The following is a 9,043-nucleotide window of genomic DNA, read 5'->3' on the forward strand; positions in this document are numbered from 1 at the left end:
TATCAGATGCTTACAGTTACCTCAGATGTTCGAGTTATCAGGGGATCTCTGGGATGTTTATAATCAGCAACAAAAGAACGCCAAGCCCAAAGACCTAGCAAAAATAACGATAACATTTGATAAAATCACATTGGGTGAATCTCAAATGAACTGAAAAGAAATGTCCAGGTCATATGTCACCTCAAAAAAAAAAAAAAATTACACACACACACACTTTTTTTTCTGTATAAAGAAAGTCTATACTGACTTTATTTTCATGGCAATGATTTTCTCCCAAAACCTTGCTATTTATTCTAATGTGAAAAGCAAAAAATATTTGAAATATAATAATTGTAAATACTTTTTTTTAAAGCATACACACAACACCACTGTTTAAAACTTTGGGGTCAGTAAGATTTTTTTTTTAAACTTTTTTTTATATTTTTATAAATATTACATTATTTTAAATAATATTTAAATATTACTTAAATATTATTCAGCAAGGATGCATTAATCAAACATAACAGTAAACACTAATAATGTAATATTATGCAATAAAATATTACTTAAATATTATTCAGCGAGGATGCATTAATCAAACATAACAGTAAACACTTTTACAATGTCAAAAAATAATTGTAACATTTTGACATTAAATTACATTTAAAAACATTAAAATACAAACAGTTTCTTTTTTAATTGTAAGAATATTTTGCCGTATTCTTAATAATAAATGCAGTCTTGGTGAACATAAAAGACCTCTTTCAAAAGCATTACAAAATTCTTACCAACCCCAAACTTTTCAATGGTACTGTATATACTATATTCATATCTTTTAATGTTGAGGTGAAATATGACTTACAGATTTCTTCATGAGATTTCCCCTACTGCACATACCAGAGAAATCAAAGAACATAAAACAAGAAAAACAGCCCTTGATGGGCCTAAAGGGCTTGGGTGTGACATCACTGACCTACTACTGCTGCAAAGCTCACTTCCAGCAGAATTCATAATGAGCTCCAGAGCTGAACAGTCTTTCCTGTCCCATTAAACCCCGCTTCAGATCCGGGCTGGTGCTGCAAGCCGTCTCTGACCACATTGTTGACACATTATATTTGCGGCACTAAACATTTTGCATGAACCATTTCTGTGGTCATAACGTGGTTCCTGTGTTAAAAAGTCAAAAAGATAAGTGTATATATGTCTCTCGTGTCTGACTGTGTTGCTTTTTCTGGTTGGTCTGAGAGGGCAGTATTTGGCAGTGAGTTGATGAGTCGTGTCAATTTTACAGTAGAGTTTGAATCTGCATTAGTCGTATTGTTTTGGGTTGACTAACAAACAAACAATCTTAGGTCATATAGTCGAAGTGTGGTTATGTTGTGGTCTGTATAATAAGCAGTTCAGTCAGTAGTTGTTGTTTCTAGTCTGTAGATGTGCTCTGGTCAGGACAAACAGGTTCTGGTTCCAGTAAGCAGCCAGAGTAGAAGGAGCTGAAGAGCCAACATCAGCCAGAGAGACGGACTCAAACTGCAGCCACCACCACAGTCAGACGCGTCCTCCTGCGGTCAATACAGAGACGTTAGTGATTTCAACCTCACATAAACACACCTACATAACACAGTCAGGCCAGACAGTTCAGTTCAATCAAAGCAGCTTAAAAGACCTTGCACACAAAGTCTGAAATTTTCATATGCGTTTTCTTCTTTTCTTTTGTATTCGCCATACTTTCCTATCAAAATGCTTGCTATGGATGCAAAAACGCAGAAAATAGAACCTGATCCGATTTTTTATTTTAATTTTTTTTATGACGGACGAATGTTTCGGAGGCAGTGTGTAAATGTGATTGACACAACGTGAGGTTGTATTTATTTTTTAACCTGTGAAAATTTCGGACTCGGTGTGCAAAGACCTTAAGAGTTTCCACCTGTTTTTTAAAACATTGCATCTGGTTTGTTTCTGGTTTAAGGTGGTCTATCTGCTTTAACCAGTGTTGTATTGTTAACAAAAACTAAAATTGAATTAAGGCTGAAATAAAATTAAATATAAACAATAGAAGTAAAACTTCTAACATTTCTAATAATTTTTATGTTGTTTTTATTGTTTTATTTTTAATCGTTTTTTTTATGTTGCTTTAGCTCAAAATTGACGAACGTTGAAGTAAAAGTACTAAAATTAAAACAGATACAAAAAATAAATGAATGCTAAATAGAAATATTAAAATAATTTAACAAATCAATAATAATAATAATAAATGAAAAAAAAAAAATCACAAAACAAAAATATTAAAATTACTAAATTAAAACGAAAGCTGAAAATATAAAAATAAAAAGCTAATTAATAAATACTGCAATGGTATACAAATACCACTAACATAACACATGCTAACGATGTTGTTGGACCAGTGTTATTTTACTATCTTTGAAATTTTGTTAAAGGTCTATATTTAAGTTGTTTTTATTTTATTTTATTTTATTTAAAGTTAGTAATTTTCTTGTCTTTTTGTTTAAAGATATGTAATACAACTATCCATAAAGAATGCAACTCAATCAAAAGACTAAAATAAAAAAAATATATTGTGAATATCAAAACATGTTTTGGCTGAAGTGAAAAGGAATAAATCAAATCAATGACGCATGCAAAAACTCTTGCTGTAGAAATAATGCACGACTCTGACTGATGGTCTATGTTCTGGTCTTCTGAAACTAGACTTGCGTGCTACAGTATGTGCGTGAAGGGCTTGCCAATGAAAGTCCTGGGATGCCCCAGGTTTGAGAGGCATAGGGGCGTATCATCAACCTTAGGATGGAAACACATCTGGAGTTTCCTATGTTTATTCCACAGAAAATCTCTCAGGGAACTAGCTGAAAATGCACTTCCTACTTTCACAGCAGGAGGAAAGCAGTGGCGTCCTGCCTCTAGATCCATACTGAGGCAATGAATAAACAGTATTTTAACCTACATCTAGACCCTTATATGACATGACAACCAGATAAAGTCCAGCATGCTACAATTAATTCAATAAAGAGTTAAGAACGATTCAAAGAAATTGTTCGAAATATAAATGGCAGCACACAACAAGATGAAACTGACCATCAAACACAAAGCAGAAACAGCAGCAAAATGATGGATGGGTAATAGGTCAATGAAGAAGAGCCACTGATTGGACACAAAGGCCCATCCTAGCAGTGACAGGCATGATGAGCAACCAATGAGCATTCAACGTGCAAACAGAAAGGAAATGGATGTTAGTTAAAAAAAGAAGAAAAGCAAGCAGTGAATGATGAAGATGCATTTGTTGAGAAATACCCATTTTGGTTATAACTTACATCTGCGTTGTTGTCAAAGCAGACGTCCGGTCCTTTCCTGTACCGAGGGTTCTGGGTCAGCACACATGGATCAGGACCAGTAGCTGAAAGAAATCAATAAGGACAATAGCCAAAACTGCAAAAAAAAAAAAAGAGTTGGACAGGCTTAGATACTTGAGGACTAATTCAATCAATTTGTTTTCCTCTGTTTGGGACCCATTTCTTGGGTGGGTACTTAGACATAGTAACCACTCAGTCGACCTCTAATGGCTCTTCTGAGGCCTAAAATATGAAGAACTTTTATGGACTGTAGTGGTCTGGGAGTTATTTATTGTTGTGATTTTTATTTACTTATTTATTGGTTGGTTGATTGTCTGTGTTATTTGTGTTGTTTAAATCTGAAAACCTAAAAGTATGCAAAAAAGTCATAATAATAATAAGAAAAAGTGTAATTCTTTATGTGTTTGATGCTTTTATCCAAAGCGACTTACTTGGATTTATGCATTGATTTAAAACGGCAGTAAAAATATAGTAATTTTGTGAAAAATGATTACAATGTAAAATCACTGTTTTCTATTTGAATATATTTTAAAATGTAATTTCTTCCTGATATGGCAAAGCTGAATTTTCAGCATCATCTCTCCAGTCTTCATTGTCACATGATCCTTCAGAAATCATTCTAATATGCCGATTTGCTGCTCAAGAAATATTTCTTATTATCATAATTATGTTATCTTATTATTATTGTCATTATGTAGACAAAGTCTGCTGCTTAATTTTTTGATGGAACTATGATTTTTTTTCAGGGTTCTTTTATTAATAGAAAGTTCAAAAGAACAGCAAATTTGATCAATTTAGTGCATCATATTTGAGCTAGCTAAATAAATAAACAAATAAATAAATACTTCATGCTTTCCTTAAATAGTTAGCCCAAAATGAAAATTACCCCATTTTTTGAAGTCCAAAAAAGTACATTCAGGGCAGTGGTCTCAAACTCAATTCCTGGAGGGCCACAGCTCTGCGGAGTTTAGCTCCAACCCACACCTGCTTGGAAGTTTCTAGTAATCCTGAAGAGCTTGATTAGCTGGATCAGGTGCGTCTGATTAGGGTTGGAGCTAAACTGTGCAGAGCTGTGGCCCTCCAGGAATTGAGTTTGAGACCAATGATTCAGGGGGGTTAATAAACGCCTTCTGAAGCAAAGCGATGCGTTTGTGCAAGAAAAATATCCATATTTAAACCTTTACAAACAATAATCTCAAACTTCTGCTAACTGTAGTACGCACATTCACGAGAGAGTGGCGTTCCAGCAGATGGCGTAGGATGTAGGTGTAGCGTAAGCCTTTATTAACCCTCAGAGCTGTGTGGAGTACTTCTATGCTGGATCTCGACCCCCATTCAACGCTATTATAAAGCTTGTAAGAGCCAGGGCATTTTTTTATATAACTCCGATTGGATTTGTCTGAAAGTCATATACAACTAGGATGGCTTGAAGGTGAGTAAATAATGGGGTAATTTTCATATTTGGGTGCACTATTCCTTTAAGAATCAAACCCATGACTCTGTTGTTTCAAGCATTATGCTCTACTGATTGAACACGAGTGAATCATTTGAAGGATACAGGGCTGTTCAGCTTGTCTCAGTGGTTTGGGATCGCAGGACAGACAGGAACTCTTGGCGTCAGAGATCAAAAAAACCAAATTTGTGTTTGGGAGCTTCTCAGCCCGGTACATTCTTGGAAAAAAGGTAGGAAAGTCATTAAAACAAACAGTTCTCGCAGTTCTCAACAGCTTATATCATAAGACAAGTATCATGGTTTATGCATCTCTAAACTAAGCAGACATAAGCCTCATCAAGACCACCCATTTTACGGAAGGAGCAGTAAACATAAGCAAGCATAAACGGCTGCCGACTCAAAACATTATGCGTAAGCTCTTTGTCAGGAATCAATTAAACACATCTTACATATCCAAAACTGTCCCAACGTGTGTGCAAGTCTTTAGTAAGTGTAACAGGAGATGAGTATATTATATTGTAAATCTGCGTCGGTTGGCAGCTTGTTACGTACTGTCATCGCCGAACGAGTTTCAGCCATGAGTTTTCTTTATAGCGTTCTCTTTTATAGCTCTCCTCCCTCTCTTTAAAACAGAGTGACACGGGTTTTTGCACCGGCCTGTGTGCATGTAAACGTATAAATGGGGATGTGTGCGTAAAAGTCCTTTGTTACACATCACCTGCTCTCTCGGTAATCACAGGCTGTTTACCGCTACCCAGCATGCTCGGCGGTGCATAACGAGCCTCAGATCATAGCGGCCATCGGGTCACACTCACACAAACACATATGCACACACACACACACACACGGAGGGCTTGATGATCACAGAGAAGCATGGAGTCCTAAAGTTCAGTGGCTCACATCTGTCTGCCCTCTGAGGAATGCTTTATTCGTGAGAGCAGGAGAGGTTATAAGAGCACAGAAGAGTGCTTCAGGTGGGTTTATGTGGTCTCCATGAAAAACATCCTGTTCCAAAACCTAGTGAGTTGCATACTCAGACATCATTTTAAAAGGTTAGTTCACACAAACATGAGCATTTTGTAATCACTTACTCAAAGTCATGTCACTCTAAATGTGTACAACACTGGAACTCACTCATTTTTTATGTATGGACAAAAAACGCCTTGTTCAAAATAATGTTTCACAAAATAATTATAGCAGTGCTGACTTGGAAATAATTGCAGCTTTGTGACTAAAATGTAAAAGTTGCAATGAATTGTTGCATGGATTTATTAAATATGTTTAACACATTTACTGAACTTGACATAACAATTGTTCAATTCTGTAACTTATCTACAAAACAAATCCAGAATGCTCACTACCATTCAAAAGTTTGGGGTAAGTTCTTTTTTTTTTATTTTTAAGAAATTAATATTTTATACAACAAGGGTACACTAAATTGATCAAAGTAGACATTTATAATATTACAGAAGATTTATGTTTTAAATATATGCTGTTCTTTTGAACTTTGTTCATCAAAGAATCATGAGAAAAATTTTTATCACAGTTTCCACAGAAATATTTAGCATAAAATATTAAACTATTTTCAACATTGACAATAAGAAATATTTTACATATCAGCTTATTAGAATGATTTCTATGACACTGAAGACTGGAGTAATGGCTGTTTAAAATTCAGCTACTCCATCACAGGAATAAATCATGTTTTAAAACATGAAAATATTTAGTTATTTCAAACTAAAAATATTTTAGTAATTTTAAACATATTAAATTGTAATACTCTCAAAATATTTTAGGTTTTTTTTGTGCTTTTGATCGAATACATGCAGCCTTGTTAAAGGGGTCCTATTATGCTTTTTCACTTTTTCAACTTTAGTTAGTGAAAGAGACTTGCAAAATATATATACTTTGTAAAAAAAAAAAAAACATACCAACCCCAAACTTTCGAACAGTAGTTAGGTTTAACAAAAGTAACATATATTGTACTCTTTATATGGTGGAATTGAATTATCATTGAAGTGCAACAACATTAAATATTGCAAATAATAATATCAATTTTTTGCAAATATTATTGTGCCCCAGAATACAACACTGAAAAATTTGAATTGAAACTGGATATATTTGCATTTATTTCACAGTTTACATTTTCTTTTTTGATTAAAAAACAACATTCTGTAGGAAAAAAATAAATACACATATATTATTCTAATTGGCAACTTAACACTTATTTTCATTCTTTAAAAATAAATCATGAAACACTAATATTGAATTACTGAATTTATTGGCACTTCTTGCAGTTCATCAGTCGGCTGAGAGTGTTTATTTGTTGCCTAAGGTCTTAATTTCCTTTAGCCTGAGCTGGTGTTGATGTCTCTGCGAGCGAGATTGAATTACATACGCCGAAGCTCAGGTCTCGAGCTCCTGAGATCTCACAAATGGATTTCTCTTTATGGCTCTTGTTAAACTTTACATGTCTAAAGTAGTTAACATGGAAGAAAAACTATCGTACGCAGAGTCACACGTGGGGCTCGTAAAAAAAGGCGTAGAGTTTCTGTCAGGCCGAGCGCCCCCACCCACCCCAACACGTTTCGCTTTTGCGGTGTTACATTAAACAGCACGGCCGGTAAACTTTATTTTTTGACATTAATTGTAATAATCCAGTGAGGTTTTTGTTTGCACAAGGAGTCTGACAATATCCAGTGCTCCACACAGAGATCTGATCTCATCATCATCCTGTCTGTCTGGAATGACATGAAAAAACAGAACAAACTGAGACAGACTCAATCCAGAAGAACTGTGGCAATGTCTCCAAGATGCTTGAAGAAACATACAGTGGGGAAAATATTTATTTGATCCCCTGCTGATTTTGTAAGTTTGTAATTTTTATGGTAGGTTTATTTTAACGGATAGAGACAGAATATCAACCAAAAAATCCAGAAAAAACACATTATATAAAGGTTAGAAATTGATTTGCATTTCAGTGAGTGAAATAAGTATTTGATCCCCTACCAACCAGCAAGAATTCTCCCACAGACTGGTTATGTGCCCATGTGGAACACAAATTAGTCCTGAAGTTACTCCTAATGTCAGCTCGTTAGGTGTATAAGACACCTGTCCACACAAACTGTATCTTCCATTCCAATACCAACCAGCAAGAATTCTGGCTCCCACAGATTGGTTATATGCCCATGTGGAACACAGAGTAGTCCTGCCACTTTAAGAAGTTACTCCTAATGTGTAAAGACACCCGTCCACACAATCTGTATCTTCCATTCCAACCTCTCCCACCACCATGGGCAAGACCAAAGAGCTGTCAAAGGATGTCAGAGACAAGATTGTAGATCTGCACAAGGCTGGAATGGGCTACAAGACCATCAGCAAGAAGCTTGGTGAGAAGGAGACAACTGTTGGTGCGATTATTCGGAAATGGAAGAAATACAAAACAACCATCAATCGGCCTCGGTCTGGAGCTCTGTGCAAGATCTCGCCTCATGGGGTAAGGATGATCATGAGAAAGGTGAGGGCTTGTTAATGATCTTAAGGCAGTTGAGGACCACAGTCACCAAGCAAAACATTGGTAACACACTACTACACTAACACACACTTCAGGACTGAAATCCTGCAGCACCCGCAAGGTCCCCCTGCTCAAAAAGGAACATGTACAGGCCCGTTTAAAGTTTGCCAAAGAACATCTAAATGATTCAGAGAAGGCTTGGGAGAAAGTGCTGTGGTCAGATGAGACCAAAATTGAGTTCTCTGGCATTAAATCGACTCGCCATGTTTGGAGTGAGAGAAATGCTGATTATAACCCCAAGAACACCATCCCTACAGTCAAGCACGGAGGTGGAAACATTATGCTTTGGGGATGTTTTTCTGCTAAGGGTACAGGACGACTTCACCGCATTGAGGGGCAAATGGACGGGGCCATGTACTGTAAAATCTTGGACGAGAACCTCCTTCCCTCAGCCAGAACACTGAAGATGGGTCATGGATGGGTCTTCCAGCATGACAATGACCCGAAACATACCACCAAGGCAACAAAGGAGTGGCTCAAGAAGAAGCACATTAAGGTCATGGAGTGGCCTCTACTCTAAAAAACGCTGGGTTGTTTTTTCAACCCAAATGCTGGGTTGAGACCGCTGGGTAAGGACGTTGGGTTGTTTTAACCCAATTTTAGGTTGAAAATTGGTCTTGATCAATAACCCAGCGGTGCTGGGTTGGGAACGCGGACGTGAAAGAGAGCACG

General features: G+C 36.3%; 1 protein-coding gene across 1 annotated transcript in view; it reads right to left on the reverse strand.

Annotated features, from left to right (window-relative positions):
- Positions 1-800: 800 nt before the first annotated feature.
- LOC107723934 (voltage-dependent calcium channel subunit alpha-2/delta-1-like) overlaps positions 801-9,043 on the reverse strand; it is a 142,540-nt gene continuing 134,297 nt past the window's right edge. Inside the window, exons 37-40 of the mRNA XM_016532664.1 lie at positions 5,698-5,720; positions 4,903-5,071; positions 3,306-3,388; positions 801-1,538 (exon numbers count right to left, since the gene is read on the reverse strand). Of these exons, the coding sequence (XP_016388150.1) occupies positions 1,422-1,538; positions 3,306-3,388; positions 4,903-5,071; positions 5,698-5,720 (392 nt within the window). The 3' untranslated portion in view covers positions 801-1,421. The remainder of the gene's footprint in view (positions 1,539-3,305; positions 3,389-4,902; positions 5,072-5,697; positions 5,721-9,043) is intronic.

The sequence above is a fragment of the Sinocyclocheilus rhinocerous genome, unplaced genomic scaffold, assembly GCF_001515625.1.
Source record: "Sinocyclocheilus rhinocerous isolate Xijiao unplaced genomic scaffold, SAMN03320098_v1.1 scaffold2049, whole genome shotgun sequence".
Classification (NCBI taxonomy): domain Eukaryota; kingdom Metazoa; phylum Chordata; class Actinopteri; order Cypriniformes; family Cyprinidae; genus Sinocyclocheilus; species Sinocyclocheilus rhinocerous.